At 51.8% G+C, this 21,811-nt stretch overlaps 8 protein-coding genes across 8 annotated transcripts; 4 read left to right on the top strand and 4 right to left on the bottom strand.

The window, feature by feature from the left end:
* Positions 1 to 803: 803 nt before the first annotated feature.
* On the bottom strand, positions 804 to 2,073 carry BO88DRAFT_402448 (NRDE family protein). Its single transcript, XM_025706107.1, has 2 exons — positions 1,935 to 2,073; positions 804 to 1,876 (listed from the first exon to the last, which is right to left on the bottom strand). Exons 1-2 carry the CDS (start codon positions 1,998 to 2,000, stop codon positions 944 to 946), a joined length of 999 nt encoding a protein of 332 aa, XP_025566002.1. The 5' UTR covers positions 2,001 to 2,073; the 3' UTR covers positions 804 to 943.
* A 1,202-nt stretch (positions 2,074 to 3,275) lies between these two features.
* Positions 3,276 to 4,437, top strand: BO88DRAFT_450817 (HVA22/TB2/DP1 family protein; the record flags this gene model as incomplete). The annotated part of the gene is made up of 3 exons (XM_025710601.1): positions 3,276 to 3,304; positions 3,435 to 3,584; positions 3,645 to 4,437. The coding sequence occupies 3 exons, from the start codon at positions 3,276 to 3,278 to the stop codon at positions 4,435 to 4,437; spliced, it is 972 nt and encodes a 323-aa protein (XP_025566003.1).
* A 376-nt stretch (positions 4,438 to 4,813) lies between these two features.
* On the top strand, positions 4,814 to 5,638 carry BO88DRAFT_450818 (uncharacterized protein; the record flags this gene model as incomplete). Its single annotated transcript, XM_025710602.1, has 2 exons — positions 4,814 to 5,201; positions 5,418 to 5,638. 2 exons carry the CDS (start codon positions 4,814 to 4,816, stop codon positions 5,636 to 5,638), a joined length of 609 nt encoding a protein of 202 aa, XP_025566004.1.
* A 2,275-nt stretch (positions 5,639 to 7,913) lies between these two features.
* BO88DRAFT_412320 (putative eukaryotic translation initiation factor subunit eIF-4F) lies at positions 7,914 to 12,937 on the top strand (the record flags this gene model as incomplete). Its single annotated transcript, XM_025708083.1, has 5 exons — positions 7,914 to 8,594; positions 8,834 to 12,163; positions 12,223 to 12,306; positions 12,363 to 12,739; positions 12,793 to 12,937. 5 exons carry the CDS (start codon positions 7,914 to 7,916, stop codon positions 12,935 to 12,937), a joined length of 4,617 nt encoding a protein of 1,538 aa, XP_025566005.1.
* A 1,907-nt stretch (positions 12,938 to 14,844) lies between these two features.
* Positions 14,845 to 16,217, bottom strand: BO88DRAFT_450820 (universal stress protein family domain protein; the record flags this gene model as incomplete). Its single annotated transcript, XM_025710603.1, has 2 exons — positions 14,845 to 15,904; positions 15,964 to 16,217. The coding sequence occupies 2 exons, from the start codon at positions 16,215 to 16,217 to the stop codon at positions 14,845 to 14,847; spliced, it is 1,314 nt and encodes a 437-aa protein (XP_025566006.1).
* A 2,198-nt stretch (positions 16,218 to 18,415) lies between these two features.
* Positions 18,416 to 19,129, bottom strand: BO88DRAFT_333904 (uncharacterized protein; the record flags this gene model as incomplete). Its single annotated transcript, XM_025702782.1, has 1 exon — positions 18,416 to 19,129. The coding sequence occupies one exon, from the start codon at positions 19,127 to 19,129 to the stop codon at positions 18,416 to 18,418; it is 714 nt and encodes a 237-aa protein (XP_025566007.1).
* A 379-nt stretch (positions 19,130 to 19,508) lies between these two features.
* On the top strand, positions 19,509 to 20,983 carry BO88DRAFT_441805 (uncharacterized protein). Its single transcript, XM_025709911.1, has 4 exons — positions 19,509 to 19,700; positions 20,056 to 20,168; positions 20,406 to 20,512; positions 20,609 to 20,983. Exons 1-4 carry the CDS (start codon positions 19,521 to 19,523, stop codon positions 20,731 to 20,733), a joined length of 525 nt encoding a protein of 174 aa, XP_025566008.1. The 5' UTR covers positions 19,509 to 19,520; the 3' UTR covers positions 20,734 to 20,983.
* BO88DRAFT_402454 (uncharacterized protein) lies at positions 20,936 to 21,765 on the bottom strand (the record flags this gene model as incomplete). The annotated part of the gene is made up of 1 exon (XM_025706108.1): positions 20,936 to 21,765. A coding segment is annotated over exon 1 (188 nt), but the record flags the coding sequence as incomplete, so codon positions are not given.
* Positions 21,766 to 21,811: the final 46 nt, after the last annotated feature.

The raw sequence follows: 21,811 nt of genomic DNA on the forward strand, positions 1-21,811 counted from the left end.
GCGAAAATTGCCTGCCTGGAAGGCGTGGGGCCATACCATGGCATCGCGCAGGAGATCTGATTAAGATGAAACGAGTTAGCAGCCTAAGCTTCCTGTTCGTTGGTGGAGTGATTCCACGGTTAATTAAATTTCTTCCGGGCCGGTGGGAGCACGGAACTGGTCAATAGGCCCGGAGACAAAGAAAACCGTTAGTCTGTTAGCATTCATATCGGCTTGCAGATTGATTGATCACTTTTGTGCCCTCCTGTCCAGGCTGGTTTCTTCAGTGGTAATTTCTGGCCGACCCGTCTGTATCCAACGGTGAGACAAGAATTTGTGAGACCCACTGGGACCGTCGGCGGAAATCATGCCGTCCTTCAGTCGACCTATTGACATCTCACGCTTTCTCCCGAAGAGACACCATCTGCCTGCTGTGGAGGATGCAGAGTCTTGCAAATTGGGGGCAATAATGAGGGCATTATTGCGAGGGGAGTGAGCGGGAGAGGTTGTTCAGGACACGGAGGCGACAGCGACTCCTGAGAAACACGTGCTGAAATTAATCCCGAGGCTGGCCACAAAAAATCAATAGTACAATAAACCCCTCGAGCCATTAATATGAATTGCTCCTGAACTACCAAGACTTCAGGATTCCCCGATGTTAGTTCCACCCGGAATATCTCTAGAAGCAAACATGGCATGTCACTTTCGGCCCGGCTAAGTATTGATTGTGGCAATGGCCGGCTTCTACGGGCTTCTAGGAGACTTACTATTAATTCATTCCATATCGCAATTGAATTTCCCGGAGCTATTGACCTTGTTTACTATTTTAGGACTTTTTTTATATTGCACGCCGTTATAAATATTTACATAGCCACAATCACCGAGGCCGATTGAAAGGCCGTGAGCGGAGAATTAGATTGCTATGGATACTGTTCGGAACACCCCAGGACATGCCATCGGCGACTCATGAGTTTCTGTCGCCTTCGTTGCTGTGTTGGCCGACATGAAACTCGAATGATCGATCACCCTGGCCGATCGGGATCGCGTTTGCATCGTTGTCATATAGTGTGCGTTCAAAATACCGCACACGTCCATCGTCACTTACCAGGACTACCGTTTGTTGTTGAGTCCCATACGGCCCATGCAGGAATGACAGATCCATTGCATGGTGCTCCCCGCCCGCAGCACCATTCGCATGCGTGCTATCAGCACACATAGGAGATACTGTATCTGCCGGCTTGGGGGGTTTCTCGTGAGCACCCAGGACAGGAATGAAGATGCTCTTCCGAAAATACGGAAGGTAGTCCTCCGCAGTGGCATCTTCTGAGAGCTTCGGGAGGGTATTGGTGCTCAGCATATCAAGGAATCGGGTAATAAGGGCATCTTCGTCCTCCCCAGCCTGCACGTGCGTAGCAATGGCTTCATTCATTAGTCGTTCGCCGTCAAGGATCTTAGGCCATGAGCGATCCTCGAAGACTGTGTTACTGAGGCCCAATGTCTGGCCCGATTTTGTGGCGACCCATGCAATTTGGTCCATGGTGGATGAGCGATTGGAGACGATTGCCAGGGGCTCATTGATGTATCCACAGAGCAGGCTGAACCCACCGACATTCCTGGCGGTGGGACTCGCAACCATATCCTGCACGTATTCCCGGGTTGACCGCTTCTCGTCAGAAGGCGCAGCAAGCCAGCTACATACAATGGCTCCCCGACTCTTCGCCCCAATGGCTTGTTCTGATGTATTTTCGCGGTAGTTGGTCAATACTGCCACTTTGCCTTCTCTGGTCACCCCCATCCATGTGCCATGTGGCTCTCGCGCTAGATCACGGCCACCTAAGATATTGGACTCTGGTGAAGGCCACCAGCCAGCGGGAGATGTCGGTCGACGTATGTATTCCTAGACGCCGTTAGTTTTGGACGGATCCGAGCATGTGGTTTGAATCATTGTCGCGTACATCCCTGTTGTTGATGATGATCAAGGGATAGGAAGGATGTGCGGTGGATAATAGCGCGATACACATTGCGACGTTTCTGGGGAACAGAGGATGCAGGTAGGAAGGGGGTACTGGTGTAGTAGGGATATTCTTGAGCTCGGCGTCAGGCAAGTGAGCTGCCGCCACCTATATGAGGGGAAGGATAGTCTCGTGCGACAGGCGAGCAGGATCAGGCGGCGAGTACAATGGATATACAATCACAAGTTTGATGGGATTGTCTGATTCCGATGACAACTGGTAGCAGGGTTCCTGAATCTGATGAGCAGAATTGGCTCAAAAGTGAAGGGCGAGGCTGTTCTGACGAGTCCAGAAGACAAGGCGACTGTTGGGCACTGAGGTCATCCGACAACATGACCGGCAGTTCAGCCCCACCGCCTTTGTGATGCTAAGGGGAGCCCTCCGCTCTGGCAGTGAAGGATGGCATAGTTGTACTATCATTCAATACTAGAGTAGGCTTTTCAATAGATGGGTAATTGGGTTGGTTCTTCAATGGGGCTTGTTACAGTGGTTTTGCTCTTCAATTCTAAAGCACCACTACTCTCATTGTGGATGTTGTAGCGGAACATCATCATCACATTTTAAATGCATGGTTGCAGCATATATATATTAGTACTGGTAGTAGTACAGTAGTCTCTCCATCTGAAAGACAACTCCTGAAGGAGTCAGGCTGAAGTTGCTGATTTTGCCTTGGGGATGTCTTTTCACTCAAGTTACTTTCCAAAATTAATATTAAGCTGAATAGAACTGTGTTATATACTTAGTACCCATTCATTCTGCTTCAAATCAGTAACTGATAATGATGTTCATGACGTCAAGACCGCGGCATTTCCCGAAACGGCAAGGCGGGCAAGCTGCCCTTAGAATGGACCTAGTCCCGAAGAAGAGAGCTCGATTGCCTGAGCCACGCGGCTGAGTTAAGGCATCCGCACTGATACTTGCCTAATGCGGTAGGTACCACTGTAGGGCTCGATGGATCATCGTGGCTTGGCCCCAGTTTCTCAAGGCAGCCACGCTCCGTCTTGGGCCTTTTCTCTCCCCGAATTTTACTTCCATTCCTTCTCTACTACCACCTTATCCTCCCTCCTGGAATCTGCAGGCCAATCCGCTAAGATTCTTCAAGTATTAGACTTTTCTCGCGGCTGGCCGCTCTCCTTTGTGTCGGTCCGTTGGTCGCGTGAAGCTTCTGCCCCGCAATCCAGCAGCAGCTCAGCTTACCGATAAATTCTTTCCCCCCTCCTAGCACCCTTCTCTCCAAACGAACTCAGTTCAGCAAACGGATCGAACTGTTCACAATCGCCCATCATGTTCGGTATCATTGCGGACCTTTTGTCGTGAGTACCACCTGCTATCTTTCGTCATCGAGTCCCGGCGATGCCGGTCGACCCCGGACACCCCGGCCCTATGAGTTGTCCATGCACTTTCTCATACGCTATGCATATGCTAACGAGATCCTGCATTCAGCTCAATCATCACGATCCTGCTTCCTATATTTGCTTCCTACAAAGCCCTCCGGACTGGCGACCCTTCCCAGCTGGCACCATGGCTCATGTATTGGGTCGTTCTGTCGGCCGTGCTGATGGCGGAGTCATGGACGATCTTCATTCTGGGATGGTACGGCCACAAGACAATATCAGGGTATGCTTAAGTCCGTCTGCTGACAGGTTGTTGCAGGTTCCCATTCTATAGCTGGATCCGACTCTTTTTCTTCTCCTATCTTGTTCTCCCCCAAACGCAGGGAGCTCGGAGTTTATATCAGGAATATGTCGACCCCTTCCTAGAGCACCATGAGCGTGAAATCGAGGAATTCATTGGCCGCAGCCATGAGCGTGCCAAGGCTCTAGGACTTCAGTATTTCTACCAAGCCCTTGACTACGTTCGGGAAAATATTCTGGGCTTGCCGGCCCAACGTCCCGCATCTCCTCCGCCCCCGACGGGCCCGGCTGCCTATGCGCAGTCGCTCTTGTCCCGGTTCAACATTCCAACTGCCGCTGGAGGCACTGCCCCCGCCACAGGCAACGACTGGCTCTCTGCCATCGGCTCTGCGGTCGCTTCAGTTGCATCTGGCAAGAGTGCTGAAGCACGCGGGGAGGAGCTGTCTGCCAGCGGAACACTGCTGCCGCGGGAGGTCGCATCCATGTCCCGTGCGGATAAGGCCAAGTATATCTCGAGCCAAAGAGACATGTTGGAAGTGCTGCGTAGCGCTCTGGCCAAGGAGGAGCGCGACCTGCACAGTGCAGGCGCAGAGGCGGATGACCTGGCGTACGGTGGTGCACCGCTGCGAAAGAACCGCAGCGAGAACTCTTTTACTCATGTGGAGCATGAGGATACCCAGGAACGCTCGTCCGATGCGCATGGCCGCACAAGCAGCGGCACCTGGGCCTCTGGTTGGTTTGGAGGTGGGGAGCAAGCTGGATCCTCGGGTGTAGACCATGGAAACGAGGGTGCGAGAAGTCGGGCTCATTGAATATCTAGACCAAGCAGTCAGTTCTCTTGCATGAGACTAACACTCCTTCTCAATGAAAAGCAAGAATGATAGGGCAGGATGTCTTGTCAAACGAATGCAGCCGCAATCCAGCTGAAACAGAGAAGTAGCAGCAATACGTGAGTGGCAGCGACGTATGCGAAGTAAATGCGCCTTGCCGCAGCCTCTCTGCACGAGCCCCTTGTCACTGTACAGAAAAGCCCAACCGAACCAACACCACCACGTAGATACCGACAGCCTTGCGTCCCAGCTGGCTACTAATAACACTCTTATCTACCCCTCCCTCAAGGCTCAGGAAAATAACCAACGAGCCCCGCAAGCACCACCACCGTTAAATGCAGCGCCGTCACCATCAAACATGCGACTTACCACCTTCCTATTCACCCTCGTCCATCTCTTAGCGCTCACCTCCGCAGCAATGACAGGCAACTTCATGGGGCTGGGGTCTGTATTCAACCAAACGCAGACGGCCATCCAACGTCTCCAACAAGTAGCAGGACATCTCGTCCCCGATACATCGAGTCTGAATTTGACGAACTTGAATCTGAAGGTGAATCTGACTCAACTCGCCAACCGGACCGGTCCCTACGTGGATGCTGCGAAGCCGCAAATCGCCCGAGCGGGGAATGCGACGAAAGCCTATGTTGTGAAACATCCCTACCAGACAATCTTTAGCATCGTGGGTCTTTTCTACCCGGGAGGGTTGCTTAACCTAGTGGGATATGGTCGGTTGGGGCCATGGGCAGGTATGTCTACAATGCAACTGATTACATTATAGCAACTCCGGGGGTGATATTGCTATTATGTTTGCTGCTTTACCACTTACTATTCATTGCTTGGGTGGTTGTACTCATGTTGGGTGTTTGTGGATGGTTACTCTACTTGATTCTCTGTGTGCGGAGTTACTACTACTTACCTTAACCCACTTTACTGACCCCGATCACTTGATACATTGCTTATAGGGTCGTTGGCAGCATGGAGCCAATCCTACCTGGGAAATCCTGTCGCACGAGGTGTCCGGCCGTGGTTGCAAAGCGCGGCGATGAATGGATATGCGGCGGCTCCGGTGTTGAACACTGTCCGGGGGGTGATAGTGTCAGCTGGGGGGTATATGGTGTGGAAAGAGGGGTTCAATAATGGGAAAGGTGAACAACAAGAGGGAAAAGAAGGAAAGGGAGAATGAAATCACGGTGAATATGGATCTGGGAGGAAATGGGCAGAAGAATGGGAATAATTCTCTAAAGAGAGGCTGGATATTTCATTCACCGGTATCTATCCATAACCAAGGCAGTTCGTCTTGTCTAGTTACTCTTCGTTTAAGTACATGCTGGCAGTCAATAGCGTCGGCCCAATCAAGGCAGGAAAGATGGAATAGGTAGTGGATTACTACTAGACTACTATTTGACTAGTACTAGTATTGTCGGCCGGCTGGCCGATATCAGTCAGCCAGGCATGTGAGGAATTGGCAAGGTAAAAAAAAAAAAAAAAAAAAAACATAACACTGGCCTTACTCTTCTGCATAGCCGGGATGAGGCGAGATCGCACAAATCCCCAACGAAGTATTGAAGAGAGAGAGAAAAAAAAAAAAGAAAATAATATTATTTTCTATTAATAAACCTGCGGTGTCTATCTGGCCTGTGTCTGTTCTTGCTTAGTCGTAGTTATCGATAGGGATGGATGGATGGGTTTTCGCCGGTGTGTGGTAGGCTGGATGCATGTCGGTATCTGCTTGGGAATGCTGGGAAATCGGGCTTAACGTGGTTTTGGTTTGTTGACCGGGCGATCGGGGGTGCATGGTTGGGTGCTCGGGCGTTGTGAAGGGGGAAGATCGGTTTTGTGATATATACCCTTCCGTCTCTATTTTTATTATTCATTTCTTCAGTTCATGTTTCTTCCCTTTTATGCTTGATCTTTGGTAAGGAAATCTTGTCTAAGCCATATTCTGTTAGATAATTGTAAGATGGGATAATCTGTTGCAACTCCCGCCCATCAGCTGAAGAGTTGTGCAAGTAACACAAGCAATCAAGCAGCAAAGCAGTAAGTTAAGGTGTGGTGCTGCCGAACGATTCCCATGACCGTATCATACGGTATTGGAAAGTAAGCTGCTTGCTTTGTGTGGCAAACGCCAAAACCTAGTAGATGCCTGAGGTGTCAAAATGATAGCATCCATCGTCATTGCTTTGGCTAAACCATTCACTACTACTGCTAAGTACTATGATGATGAGCATCGAAGATAGATAGTAGGCAGAAGAAGAGAAAGAATTTGTGATACATATCTCGAGCTAACACATCATGTCTCATTCAAGATATGATTTTACTGGGTGATATAAGCGCTTAGGATAGCGACTCGCCACGGACAATGTTACTTACTCTGTGGGTGCCAGTCCCAAGGTAGAACCAGGAAGCGCCAGTGTGAGCCTGAGCGACAAGATCTGGTCACTTACTTACTTACTAGTCCGTTAGTCAGTAATGTTCAATGAAAGAGGGTTGGTTATTTACCCCCAATGATACCACTCTTGGCCTAGTGACATCCTTGGCTCCGGTGGCCGTCGCCGCCTTGACCCGATGGAGCGGAGATTCCGCGTCAAGATGTACCTCTGGTGTATTGTGTAGGCCAAAAATGACAATCAGATGGCGCAGTCACTAAGTCCAAGTCTGACTCAAATCACAATGGGGTGATTCATCTTTTCTGTTAGACGCACATTCCTTTCATTCTGACTAGGGTCTAAAAACGCTGGGAAATTATTGACGTGGTTCTAGCCCACACCTACTCTTTTTGTTGCTTGTGTGTTGTTGTGTGGGTTGTTCCGAGTAGTCACTTACAACCCGTTTGGTGTGGTTCTGGCGGATGTCCTTACGCCTAAACCCGAACGGTAATTAAAAAAAAAAAGTGAGAAGGGAAAGAAAAGCACCACCAGAGAAGAAAAAAAAATAAAAAAGAAAAAAACCACCACCACCACCACCAACTTTTACCGGCCAAACACCAAAAGGAAAAAATAGGGAACCGAAATCTTTTCCCTCCAAACTTCTCGCCTTTTTTCCTCCCCCCTCTTTTTTTCCCTCTTCTCCCTTTTTCCTCTTTTTCTTTCCCCAGACCCATCGTCGTTGACCACGACGTGATATCTTTCTTGTTCTGTGGTCTTCACTTCTTCCTTCCCCCCTCCCCTCCCCATCTTGCTCGTCTTTCCGCAGACGACCCAATCTCCCCCCTCTTCGATTCCTTTCCCGTTTCGTGTGGGAATCTTTGGATGTGCGATTCTAGAGCGTGTTCCTCTTGACTGCGGTAACACACACCCTTTGACATCACCCTTGCTCCCCCCCCCTCCGAAAAGCCTCACGCCTTTCTAACGCAATCGTCTTCTTGTCAAAAACAGCCTTTCCGTCCTCTCTTACATCCTCTCCTCCCATCTTAAAATCAACTATCAGCGCTTGAACCTTCTTCGCGTATCACCTGTCTAATGAGCTCGATCCCTCCCAAGTCAGGCCTTCAACCTCAAGGACAGAGCACCTCGACTCAGGCCGCCTCCTCCGCACACACTTCCTCTCCTTCAGTGGGTGGGAAATCTTCGCCTCAGGCGCCGGTTCCTACGCCCTCGTCTACCTCGACGACGGCTCCTCGTTCCTACGCCAACGCCACCAAGAAGTCCGCGACGGACTCGACCGCCGCTCCCGTCACCGTGGGCGGCCAGTCGCAACATGGGAAGTCGACTACAGCATCTCCTGTGAGCGGCAAACCCATGCAGCAATCCCAAACCCCCGGCGTCACCATCGTCAATGGCGCCCCGGCCCCGGCCTCCCAGGGCGACCACACTAGAAAGCCTTCCGTGACTATCACTTCCGCTGGCACCTCGGGATACATCCCCAACGGTGGCCAAACCGGTCGTCCGAACAGTCTGCAGTTTGGCTTCGCTGCCAACCAGCAGTCTTCTCCCAACATGGGCAATCCCGCTGTCCTGGCTAACCAGCCTCAGTCCGGTCTCGGTGTTACTCCGCCCATGAACCCTCGTGTGACTTCCCCCCAGACTTCGCCTTCTCCCATCCCGCAGCCCGCCTCGAGCGGTGGCCGGCCACCGCCGTCGTCGTATCAGTCCCAGGGCAACGTCCCGAACTTTGGCAGCTTCGGTGACTCTGGTGACAACGTAAGTGGCGATTCCCTTGTCTATCCTTTCTACAAGCCCAATTTATCTCCCTTTTGGTTTCATGACCATCTTTCCACATTGAAGAAAAATTTTCGTCGGGTGATAGAAAAAAGAAGATCAGACCGGGTGGAATTCCCTAGCTAGGAATGGGGCAAATCTTGCGGATCACATCTCTTTTGCTTGGCATTCCGACTGCATACCTACCCTGTGAAATGCTGTGACTAACAATTATGCGCTAGCAACAGATGCGCCCGGCTCCTCAGGCACCCCTTGGTCCTGGCGCTCAGTCGACCCATCTGCGTCGCGAATCCTCCCAGTCGACCCACAGCGACATGAGCAACCACATGGGCGGCGGTCGCGGCGGTCGCGGCGGCTACCACCACCAGGGCGGTCGTGGTCGTGGATTCTCGCAGTCGAGCTACCAGGGACAGATCCCCTACTCGCCTAACGCCAGCTTCCGTTCGACCCCCAATCAACCCCGTGGTGGTCCCAACATGGCTCCTCAGTTCCCCAACCAGCCGCGCCCGATGCCCTTCCCCAACTCTCCTCACCAGGCGAGTCGCAGTCCCGCGCTGGCCAATGCGCACCCGGCCACTCCTCAGATGAACCAGGTCCCGATGGCCCATCCCCAGATGGCGCCTCAGCCCTACTATGGCCAACCCATGCCCCCTCAACCTGTGAGACCCCATCCCTTGCAAAAGCCTGCACGCCGCGGTGGCGCCCTGAATCGCAAGAGAGGAACATCCCGTGCCCCGGTCCCCCCACGTTCTTCTGCTCCCCATAACCCCCACATAACTCTGCCTCCGAATCTGGCGCCAGAAAGTGGCCATTTTGAACGCTATCTAACCATGATGAAATCAAAGCAGGGATATCCCACCTTCGACCCGAACTACGGCTTCTACCCTGGTTACAACATGAGCGGTGTGCCGTACATGCCCCCGTCGCCGCAGCCTCGCCCGGGCATCCCTTACAACCCTCAGGCTCCGTACATGCAGAACCAGTACCCGGTGCAGCCCGCCGCACAGGCCACGGCTCTGTCTCGTAGCCCGTCTCATTCGAACGATCGGCCCGGGTCGAGCTTGGGTCAAGGTCAGCCCCCGGCTGGCGCTCCTGGCCCCGCTCATGCCCACAATGCCAGCCGTTCCTCCAACAGCCCCGCCCCTCAAAAGTCCTCTTTCGTCATCCCCACGGCCAAGAAGAATGCCGTTGTCATCAAGGATCCCGGCAGTGGTGCCGTGAAGACCTTCGAGAAGGCCCCGGCTTCTCCTGCCCGTGTCACTCCTTCGCCTGTCAAGATTGCCACCCCGACCTCGACTCCTCCCCCGCGTACCGGCAGCAGTGCCGACCACACTCGCACCGATTCCAAGTCCACCAAGACGGACGAGGAAAAGAAGAAGGAGCTGAGAGACGCGGTGCACCAGAAGATTGAGCAGGATAGGATCGAGAAGGAGGAGGCTGAGCGTCGCAAGGCGGAAGAAGAAGCGGCCCAGAAGAAGAAGGAGGAAGAGGAAGAGGCTGCGCGCAAGAAGGCCGAAGAGGATGCCGCTCAAAAGAAGAAGGAAGAGGAGGAGGCTGCGCAGAAGAAGGCTGCGGATGAAGAAGCGGCTCGCAAGAGTCTTGAGGACCTGAGCTTGAAGGACAAGCCCGCCGAGACCAAGGCCGAGGAGCCTTCCAAGCCCGCCCCTGCCCCTGCCCCTGCTGACGATGACGATACCGACTACGATGCCATCGAACGCGAGATGGCCGAGATTGAGGCCAAGGAGCGTGCTGCTGAAGAGGCCTACTACGCCAAGAAGAAGGCTGAGAAGGAAGAGAAGGAGCGCAAGGAGAAGGAGGAGCTCGAGGCTTACGAGGCCAACATGAAGAACGCTGAGCGTGAAGCCGAGGCCATTGAAGAGGCTCGTGCTAAGAAGCGTGAAGAGGAGTCCAAGGACAAGGATCTCTTTGCTTCTCTCAAGAAGGGTGGTTTCCCCGCCACCGAGGCCAGTACTCCTGGAGACAGCGGTGCCGCTACTCCCGGTTCTGACACGTCCATGGGACCTCCCGCGAAGCCTGCCAGTGCCAACAAGCGCGAGAAGCCGGCTGCCCTTAAGCTGGAGACCACCAAGGCCGTTGAGCCTCCTCAGCCTAGTGCGGCCATGAAGGCTCTGCACTCTGCTCGCTTCGTCGATGATCTCAGCAAGATTACTTACCCTGAATCTATCGCCTCCCCGAACCCCGCGCTGAACGCAAGTGCCCCTGCCGACCGCAAGTTCCACTACAACAAGGAGTTCTTGCTGCAGTTCCAGAGTGTCTTCAAGGAGAAGCCTTCCATTGACTGGGATGCGCGCGTGCGTGAGACCGTCGGTGATAGCGATTCCTCTCGCCCTCAGTCCGCCCGGACGCCCATGATGGGTGGCCGCAATTCTTCGCGCCCTGGTGCCGCCCCCTTCCAGATGGGCAACTTCGGCCAGGCCCCCAGCCGCTCCAACTTGCCTCCTGGTACCACTTCTGCCGAACGCTTCGCTATGTCGAACGCCGCACGCACTTCTTCCATGGGCAACCCCTTCGGCAACTTCGGACGTCCCGGTCTTGGCATTGGTGCTCCTGGTCTCAGTCGCACCAACTCTGCGAGCGCCATGCACCCCGGTATGCCCTCGTCTCCTCGTGTTGGCTCCAGCAACCGCTCCGGTACGCGGACTGGCAGCAAGCGTGATAAGCAGAACGCCAAGAAGGAGGAGGAAATGGCCAAGTCCATGCCTCTTACTGCTGGAATGGAAGTCAAGGCTCTGCAGGTGTCTTCTACTGGTTGGAAGCCTCGCAGTATTGGCCAAGCCCCTGCTGCTGCTGCTGGGCCTACTCCTGCCGGCGCCGCTTACATGCCTCCGGATATGGTGCAGCGCAAGGTCAAGGCTGCTCTGAACAAGATGACCCCGGAGAACTTCGATCGTATCTCGGGCCAGCTCCTGGAAATTGTCTCTCAGTCCAAGGACGAGACCGATGGACGTACTCTGCGCCAGGTCATCCAGCTTACATTCGAGAAGGCTACCGACGAGGCCCACTGGGCTTCTATTTATGCCAAGTTCTGTAAGCGCATGCTTGAGAGTATGAGCGCTGAGATCAAGGATGAGAACATCCATGACAAGAATGGCAACGTTGTCGCTGGTGGTAGCTTGTTCCGCAAGTACCTCCTCAACCGTTGTCAGGAGGAGTTCGAGCGTGGTTGGAAGGTCAACCTGCCTCCTAAGCCGGAGGGTGAGACCGAGGAGGCCGCCATGATGTCTGATGAATACTACAAGGCTGCCGCCGCCAAGCGTCGTGGTCTGGGTCTCGTCAAGTTCATTGGTGAGCTGTACAAGTTGGGCATGTTGACGGAGCGTATCATGCACGAGTGTGTGAAGAAGCTTGTCGACTACGAAGGTATGCCCGACGAGGCCGAGGTGGAGAGTTTGACCAGTCTGCTGCGCACCATTGGTGCCAGTCTCGATGTCTCTGAGAAGGGCCACGCCTTCATGAACGCCTACTTCCACCGGATCGGTCTGATGATCCAGACTCCTGGCCTGCCCAGCCGTCTGCGCTTCATGCTGATGGTAAGCTTCTCGTTACCACTGACATACTGGCTTGCGACATTTGCTAACACTCGTATTAGGATATTGTGGATCTGCGTTCTGCTCGCTGGCAGTCCAAGGATGCTGACAAGGGTCCCAAGACCATCCAACAGATCCGTGAAGAGGTACGTATTTGATTAAGCATATGTGTTGGCTGTACCTTTACTGACTATTTTACCAGGCTGCTCGTGCCCAACAGGAAGCCGAGATGGAGCGTCTTCGCCAACAGGCCAACCGTGGTAGCCGCCCCGGCTTGGGTCGTGGCGATGCCCGCAGTTACAGCGGATATGGTAACCAGGCTCCCCCGCAAGACTTCGCGTCTAGCAAGGTCGGCAGTGACGATCTCCGCCGCCTTCGCACCTCTCGTCAAACCAACCAGCCGATGTCTTTCGGTCCCTCCAGCATGCTGGGCTCCCGCAGCAACAGCGGACGGAAGAATCTGGGCCCTGGTGGCAACTTGGTTCGTGGCAGTGATGACAGCGCTGCTAGCAGCCGCACTGGCACTCCTACCGGCAAGAAGGAAGACAAGGAGGCCGCGTCCTCGATCAATGCCTTCAGGTTAGTGAGCCCAGAGATTATTGTTTCATGAGATGATGCTAATATCTTTCTAGTGCTTTGGCAAGCTTGGAAGACCGTGACAACATGGCCACTTCCCCTCCCTCCAACCCTACCTCCCCTCTGCTGACCAAGTCGCAACCCGCGGTCGAGCGCCGGCCTTCCAAGACCCCGTCCAAGGACGGTGAGGAGGCCTCATAGATTCTGTCGCAATGATAATGAAAAATGATTCCGTTCTTCTGGAAAATTCCTCACTTCTTTTTTGACACCTAGTCACGACCATGTCCGTCATGTGATTTGAAATGAACATTCCTCCCTAATCTTCTCGTCCATGATTTCGGCGAAAACCAAAAAAGATCGGTCGCTCATATTATTCCCGTGGAAATAGAGGGGACTTCCGACATTCTCTTGTACAATTCTGTTGCTACGACCCATAACGGAGGTGGGGGGTTCTTGAATCTAGCGAGATAGGTTTGGTTCGCAGGAGTGTCCATGGTGACCTTTGCTATGCCCTTGCTTTTGATCATCCTCTTTTCCATTATTGCTATCATATCATGTATTGCTCTATGTGTCCTTTTCCTTGCTTTCTTTTTCCTTGCATTTTCAATACCCGGAGAGCTTTGACGGTTTCTCCTCTCCGAAACGACGCTGCAGTTTCTCGATTAAAAAACAAGCAGAGAACCAGCGTCGACCACCGGGGCGGGACTTGCAGGCTAGCCACGACGTTTTTATGTCATGCGAGAGACAAGTTTTAGTAGTCACGTTGTTTTTTCTTGCCTCTTTCTTTCTTTCACTTCTGCATTTGATGCATCTACACTGGGTTCGGTGTGTTGCTGGCGATAGCTTGCAGTGTCCCTGCAGTTGCTTCCTTTTCTTTCTACTTTCTTAGACAAAATCTCGTTAGAAAAGTTCCTTATTATTTTTTTTTTTCTTCTTCATTATTCTTCCATTCTTGGTCCTTATTCCATTCCATTCTTCCTCTCAATATCCTTCCCAACTCACACACCTTATTTTCTTGTCGACATCCGATTATCGACATACTTAAGGTCCCTCCTCTTCATTGTCTTAATATAATAACATCTTGCTTTGATATCTTGGATAAGAAAAGTAGTTGTAGTGTTGTTGTGATAGTAGTAGTATTCATCGCTCGGTGACCGCCCCTCGGTAATAATGGCCACCTTTATTCCCCTCATTTTACTTGTCATTACTAGCTTCACATTGTTTGATAATATAAAGAGGCTTGCTTTTTGCTTATTTTTGCTTTTTTGTTGCTTATTTCTCTCTTCAATCTGATCTAGTTGCTTTCGGTACAGTAAATTCGGCCTCAAAAGTTCGTTTTTGAGTGGGTTGGTTGGCCAAGTAGTAGTTGTAGTAAATTAGATTTGTTATAGGAGTGAGGGTGGTAGAGTTATTTGGACTCTGTATGTATGTATGTATGTATTATGTCTTTGGGGTCGAGGGTTATGAGGGAGTGAGTGGTAATCTAATTTCTTAATCGATACTATACTTAGTTTGATTTGGTTTGGGTTGGAGAGTTGGAGGCAGGGCAGGGCTTATGCCGAATAAGATGGTAGTACTGTAGTAGGAATGAACACTTATGATGATAGTTGAAGCGCTTTTGAAAAGTGGAACGATGAATGCATGGAAGTAGCTCATGGTAGAAGTAGTTTACATTGTCGATTATGATCAGGTATTTTGATCTATGTATGTATATGTAGGTTATGTATGTGTGTGTGTGTGTGTGTGTGTGTGCACTGGCGTGCTTGCGCTCTATTGACTCGACAACTCGCTAAGTGAACAAGATGAAATATGTATGTGAATTGGAACATCAGTCGGGGTCCATGGTAGCGTCGCCCCTAGCAGCATCCACGCTGCTTGAAGCGTGTTGCTTTGTTGGATATGTCCTTTGCTAAGTGAGCATCGGCCTATAATGTTGTAATAGAACCCAGGGTGTTCTCAGGTAACAGTTGTTGGACAGTCTCACGTGCAATGAAGGGCTTGGTCGCCTAAAATCTTCTGACGTGCGATCTGCGAGTGTGTGTAGGTTGATGGGCGCAACGACCCAAAATAATTGTTACCAAGGTGGTATTCGGTATAGCTCTTCTCGCTCAATCGTTTTGCTTTTCTGTGCCGCCTGGAGGAGAGTCTTCGGTTACGATAAGGGGGACATTCATGCTGGACGTGAATGCGCCTGCATCGACCTCGGACAATCCAGGGACCTCTTGCGTCTCAGACGACTGTCTTGGCGATAAAGTCCCGTCACTGTGATTCTCCACGTGCGATACGGTAGGCTCATCATCTGACCCGGTGTCGATCTCGGAGTTCTCCACGCTCCCGCCAAGAGGGCTTCGGGAAGCAGCATCAGGTGAGCCCAGGGGCGAGGGAGACTCGTCATGACTGACGCTGCTTCTCTCCGATGTGGAGAGCGAGCTCCGCGAGTGAGTGTACGTCGAAGGCAGACCAAGAGCAGCAGCCACGGCAGCCTCCTCGTCAGGCAGCTTTGACACACTGCTATCTCTGCTGGAGCTTCTATCGAAGATGTGACTTCCTCGTCGCTCACTCAGTTCTAGTATATTATTGTAGTTGCGCCTGGTGGGGTCTGCGAGACGCTTCTTCTTTTTCTTCTCCCTCTTGGTGGTAGGTCGCACGACAATAACAGGAATCGGCGATTGCTGTAAGCAGTACTTCGAGACGGAGCCTGGCAGCAATCCTTGCATGCCACCTAGATTACGGCCCCTCGTGCCCACGATGAGGATGGCGGGTTCGTAGATCCTGATCATGCGCTGAATAATGTCCTGGACCTTGCCGACAGCCAACTCCAGAACCAAGCTGATAGCTTTCTCATTCTGGGTGTTCTTCTGAATCACTTGTTCGAACAACTTCTCCGCTTCCTTCCGGTATTTTCCAGCCTCAACTGCAGCATCACTCGCGATACTGGAGTCTTTTTCCACCGCACGGAGACAGACGATCTCGTCGCCATCATCCACCAACTCATCGATGAGCCATTCAAGCGCGAAATCAGAATAATCGTTCTGATCTGTGCCGCAAAGAAATGTCCGACTGCGCCGCGTGCTCTGGTATCCTTTGTGTTTGTAGTTCAGTGTCAAGGAGAAATCTGCCGCGTCGGGATTATCAAAGGTATCGAAGGAGACGCCCCGTTCGTAGGTCCTAAGCAGTCACCAGATTAGCGATAATACCAACCAGGATAAGTACGTATTGGCACTTACTTGGGCGGAGGAGGGGATGGACCGCGGATAACAGCAGCAGTAGCAGGTCTAGCCTCCCTCTCTGTAGGCACCTGTGAAGGCGAACGCCTGCGATCCGACACACTGGCTGAGCGACTGGGAGGCAGGGATTCGGAACCGCCGATATTGAATGAGATAGATTTCCTCCTAGAGTCTCCACGTGAAGCTCGCGTGGTAGAGGCAGTTCTGGGACGGCCAGGGAGTGGCTCGCTGCCGTCCAGTGAAGGAAATGACATGACGAAGGAATGCGCCCGGGTGGGTTTGGGAGTGAGGGGGTGGAAGAGGGGTTGTGGTGGTGGTGGTACTTCTTATCGGAGATTATGTTGTTTGATGATGTAGCCTGTTGCGAAGAATACAGGATGACGAGCGGAGAATAACAAAGTTAAAGTTAAGAGTTGCTCAGCCACCGTGAAGCTCCAGACGTTCTGCCAGTGGTACGATGCGCAAGACGCAGACCATGGTTTGGCGGTACAGAGTATCGGGGCTTATCAGGATGGAGCTCCCCGGGCAGATTATGCTTGGATGATGAGCTCGTACGGGAGGAATGCTAGGGAGGCTCGGGAGGATGCAGGTAGAAGGATAGAAGGATAGATGATAGCTCAGTCAGTAGTGAGAGGATGGAAGCAAGCAGAATGGAGAATGGAGAAGTGGGATGGTCACTCGGAGCGGAAGCCGGAAGGGGAATGAGTAGCAGCACAAAAAGCCGGAAAGGAGAGGAGATCCTCCAAAGCGGGGCAGGGCGGTGAGGAGGGGTTTAATCAATGATGTTATAACTACTGACTAGTTAGTTTGTTTGTTACTTGGACAGTATGGCAGTATGACAGTATGATGCTTAACTAATGCATCCACGGGACAGAGTCATTGGCACACAAGAGGACAAGCATCTGGCAAGTCAGTAGTATGTGCTATCAGACAACACCATCAGCTACTAAACTACCCCTCTCTTTTACTCCTCTCCCTCCCGGCAAAACATTCTATACACAACCCTCCTGAATGGTCAATTAAATATCGCGACACCAAGGAAATTACTATCACGGAGAAAAATCTACTAATAATACCAAACAAAATATCTGCCCAACTTACACTGTATCCCCCCTCACAACGCGAATTAAACTAACCATTTGCCCCATCATGAGAGAAATAAATTCTCCTATCTAGAGTAAAATATGAAATAAATAGTCTGATTCTGACTGACCCACATCAACGGCGACTCTATTTTTCTTTTTTTCTTTTTTTTTTTTTCCTTCAGGGTCTAGTCTAGTTCAACCACGAGTGCAAAAATTTTCGGAGAGAACGGCAAAGACTCTACCAGAAAGTTCACATGATCGGAGAAGCCCCAGAAACTTCTCTTGTGATGGGATATCCATGGACATCCGTCACCCGAAACTTCCGGGCAAGGGACGGACGGGATGATCGAGTACAAAGTAGACTTTTTCAAGGAACACCACGGAAACCCTCTTCCTTCACCAAACAAGCAAGTAAATGAAAGTTGTGAAGGTCAGGATCGGCAGTGATGATCCGCCGGGCGGGATCGATCGCCCATGTGATGCATCACGGGGCGGTGTGCTCAATGACTAGTAGCCTGTCTAGTGTCTAGTGTCCACTTGTGTGGACTGTGAACAAGTCGGGGTCTGGATGCCGATTGAGATAGATACATAGCAGAAGGGAGAAAAAGTGTAGCTGAGGAGTGGATTGGATGGGCGGGCGATCGGCACTGCCATCCCGGTTCTGGCCCAGCGGAGTTGAGACGGCGATGTGTCGGACTTGCACAATAATCACAGTCGCCCAATGTCTTCTTCATTTCAGGCGAGAGGCCTAACCTTGACGGACTAGTCGCGGTTCAGAGAAAGTGGAGACCAGGGACGGACTAAACATCCATCTATCAATCGGCTATTGGCGGCCATGTGGGCTGGTCTTTAATCTACGGTGAAGATCGAATCTCATCGGGAAGGTGTTGTTGATGATGAGCATATCTCTCTATCTGCTTTATCTATTGGTATTTTTATGGAGTTTTACGGGGAGTTGGTTGGTCTTTCTTGTAATGTGATATTCATTCATCATGGGGTTTCATCTGATATTTGCCTCCAAAAGGGGCAAGCAAAAAAAGTTCTCGACCGTCTATCCCAGCGGCCTAACTGTGGGGACGGACCATATCGATCCAAGAAAGAAAAAATCAAAGAGTAGAGAATCACTGCCCAAGCGCTCGGGCATGCAAAATAGTAGGGATGCGATCTCGAACAATGCAAAACAGTAGTCTCCAAACCAAAATGCCCAACCAAAGAATTCCTTTTATCTTGTCGCAGAATAAAACGCCGGACCCGCTATGATAGTGGCGACTCGCCCAAAACAAAATCAACCTTTCCAGAACAATTCATCAATAAATGGGGGTATCACGTATGGTACATTGACGTGGTCGTCAATTGGCAGGGCACAATCAGTACGCCTCGATAATCGTGCTGCGTGCCTGGCCAGGGACGTAATACCCATTGTCGAGATCCGTAGGGGAGAGGGGAATCTCTGTGGTTTGAGGTTCCTTCTCGTTGAATGTTTCAAGTGTCGGTTGGGGAGGCGACGGTGGCATGGTGTCGTCTTCAGATTCCCCATCCGAGTCCGACAGCAAGTCGGGAGGGGTTTGTCGGGAGGGTGAGCGGGTCAAGGTCAATTCCTCCAAATCTTCCGCGTCATCGTATTCAAAGTCCGAGTCCGAGTCGGAATCGTAATCCTCCTCCACTTCCTTTTCGGTGATGATGGCGACAGGTGACGGGGCCCGCCGACGCACGGGGGTATAGATGTGAGATTCATCCTCATATTCATCTTCATCATAGTCGGAGTCGGAGTCGCTGACATCCGAGTCGGCGTCGGAGAGGTCTTCGGGATCCCAGTCCTCCTCGGGGTCTTCGACCACGGTTTCTGCCCATTGGATGTGTCGGGATTCTGACCCTTGCGAAGAGGTCTTGGTCACTCCGCTGACGGTTTGGTTGAACCAACGTTCTTGTTCTCTTTCGGCATCGGCCAATTCCAGCATGAGGGAATCCAGAAGGTTGGCATGGCCAACGAGGAGGCGGAGGTCATGGTCTGCCCGCGAAGCTTCCCGGGTGAGCTTCTTGCGGGCGGTGTGGGCGAGGTAGTATGTTTGAGTGATGCTCATTTTCTTTTGTTGGCGTCTCCGCACGAGAGAGGTGAAGTAGGAACTGGGAGTGATGGTGGAAGCGGAGGTCGAGAGGGGGGAGGGAGAGGTAGAAGAAGTAGAAGTAGAAGTAGAAGAAGAGCGAGAGGCCATGGTGCCAAAAAAAGTGTCCGGGAGGACCGTGTTGATGTGCTTATGAGCTCAATGCCAAAAGGTGACTCGTTCGCTCTGCGCGGTGACTCAGGCAGCCTTCCCTTTTCCGGCGGCCGCTCAGGCTGGGGGCCAATCAGCGGGTGGAGAGATCGCGGGGCGGTGAGTCAAGGTTGACTGCAGGCGGATCAATAAATCACGACGCCTTATCTTGGGGCGCGACTACGCTGTGATCCGCTTTTTTTCGTTTCCGGCGTCAAAAATGGGAAATGGGAAAATAGATAGTTTCTCTGCACTATGTCGGCGCAAAAAATGGATGGGCGCGACCAGACCAGCGATGCGTCGTCCGTTCCTGGCTCCTTCAGGCGTCTCCACTGGTTGTCTGTTCAACAACAGGCAGGATGAGGCAGCAGTAGTGGCGGGGAAAGCGGATGTGTTGGAGGTATGTGGTTTGAGTAATGTCCTGTGTGCGTATGTAGGATGGTGCACAGCAGTACTAGAGTCGGTCTGAGGTGGTCACCCTAAAGCGATGGGTGTGTATGTAGTCTGTATGTGGAGGAAGGAAATAGGTACTGTGTATGTACTTGAGTAGACCTGTGTAGGGAAAGAAAAAAGTGATCAACCGGGAGACAGGGACCAATTTAATATGATATATCCACTTTCTAGGCTGATAATTTTTTCCTGCTGATTTCTTTTTTTCGTTACTCAGTGTTTTCTCCGTTTTTCTAATCCTATCTCCATTATTAACCTTAGTTTACTTTTTTACCTTTTTTTTCTCACGCACCGGGGTTTAGAAGGGATATGGAATCGGACCTTCGGAGGCAGAAACCATCGATGCCCATCCGTGGATCGGAAGGAGGGTGCCGGATCCACCAGGGCCGATTTCCCTCGCTCGAAAAGGCAACTGTTAGTTCACCGCCCCTCGCTCGACCCAATCATCACTCCTAAAAATGAGTCACGGCCAGGCTCCGCCCGCTAACTCCGTGTGGACGATCACCGCTCAGCCCAGCCCAGCAAAGAAAAATAAAATTATTTGGGATGAAAAATAAAAAAACCCTGGACGGGGCGTCGGATGACCAATCTTTCCGCGCCGTTATTTCCGGCTGACGGGAGCTCCTAAGCCTAGAAAATTCCAGCAGATGCCCAGTCATCGCTCGCTCCGTCTCATGCCAGAACCCCCGATTACTAACTGTACTCCCTTTCTCCCATCATCCGTGAAGGTTGCTATTTCCACGGGACCAAAGGGGCCAGCTGGTTCTGAATGAGCCGCCTAGGGTCAATGCGCCAGCTCGTCATACCTACTCACTGTGTAGTCTGTAGTAATGACACTTCTGTCCGCTTTGAAATCAGCATTCCCGATTCATAAGCTCACGGTGCAGAACCAGGAGTCCCCTAACTTGGCCAGCCTCACTACTGTAATGGGTCTAGTCGAGGACACCAGTCACATCCCCACCCGGGGACAGCGACGTTCCTGAGCGAGATGTATACCAAGTGACCAACCGTGGAAGTAGACGCGTATTCCGGTCGCGCAGAATAATAATCAGCAAGCACCATGCACTCTGATTGTGACCCGAGGGATAACAAGAAAGTTTACGGCGTCCAGCGTATTCGTTTGGCAGGCAAGAGCATTGACCCAAGTGCGTGCACTGCACTAGCTAATGCTAATACATTGGGGAAAGGGATTGATTGACCTGTGCACGGAAGCAGCAATCCCGGGCGGTGGTCAATAATTCGCGAGGGCCGAGGCGCGTGTACCTTGGGAGGTTAACTAGCCAAGCGAATACGACGACGGGCACGGAGTTATGCGTACTTCCTTCCTTTCCTATCTTACCTACTAACATTTGCCTGCTTTTGCTCACTCCCTTGATACCTCCGAATTCGCTGAATGGATTGGATATCGCGTACTGTATGGAGTACGCGTGCATAATCTCGCTTCCTTTCTTTCAGTCTGGCAGCCTTTGCAAAGCCCACGTAAGCCAGGCAGGACTCGGCGATGGAAGTTCCCACAGGCTGCCACATTTCACGCCTCTAATTGATCAGTGCCTACAAGGTACAAGTAATCAGTTTGTATCTGCCTGCTAAGCCGACTAGTAGTAGAATCCGGGGGAGTCTGCCTGCCCATCACAATATGATAGGCGTGTGCGCTTTGTCTGCCTGTGCGGAGAGCCGCACGTCCAAGCCAGGCTTGGCAAGTATCCCTGATCGCGTAGAGAGTTCTGATCAAGGCACCACCGCAAATTGGGTAGCTAACTTACCGAGTTGGGCTATTTGTGTTGATTCCATCTGTGAGGGTTGACCGCTAGCGACAAACGTGTCCTGCTCTTGGCGACGCCCTGCTTGCCTGCCTGCCTGCCTCCACCTCCGCAGTACTTGATGATCACCCCCTGGCTGGCTGAGTACGTATTGGAGATGGCTGTGTTTCGCGAAGTCGTCTCGCTAATAGGGAAAGTATGGGGGCGGAAATCGTACGTAATCGTGTTGAGGGGGCTGGACTATCATGAAGATAATCAACGTGCTGGTTTTGGTTTGCTATCAGTTAATCTGTCGTCTATC

This window comes from Aspergillus vadensis, assembly GCF_003184925.1.
Source record: "Aspergillus vadensis CBS 113365 unplaced genomic scaffold BO88scaffold_4, whole genome shotgun sequence".
NCBI lineage: Eukaryota > Fungi > Ascomycota > Eurotiomycetes > Eurotiales > Aspergillaceae > Aspergillus > Aspergillus vadensis.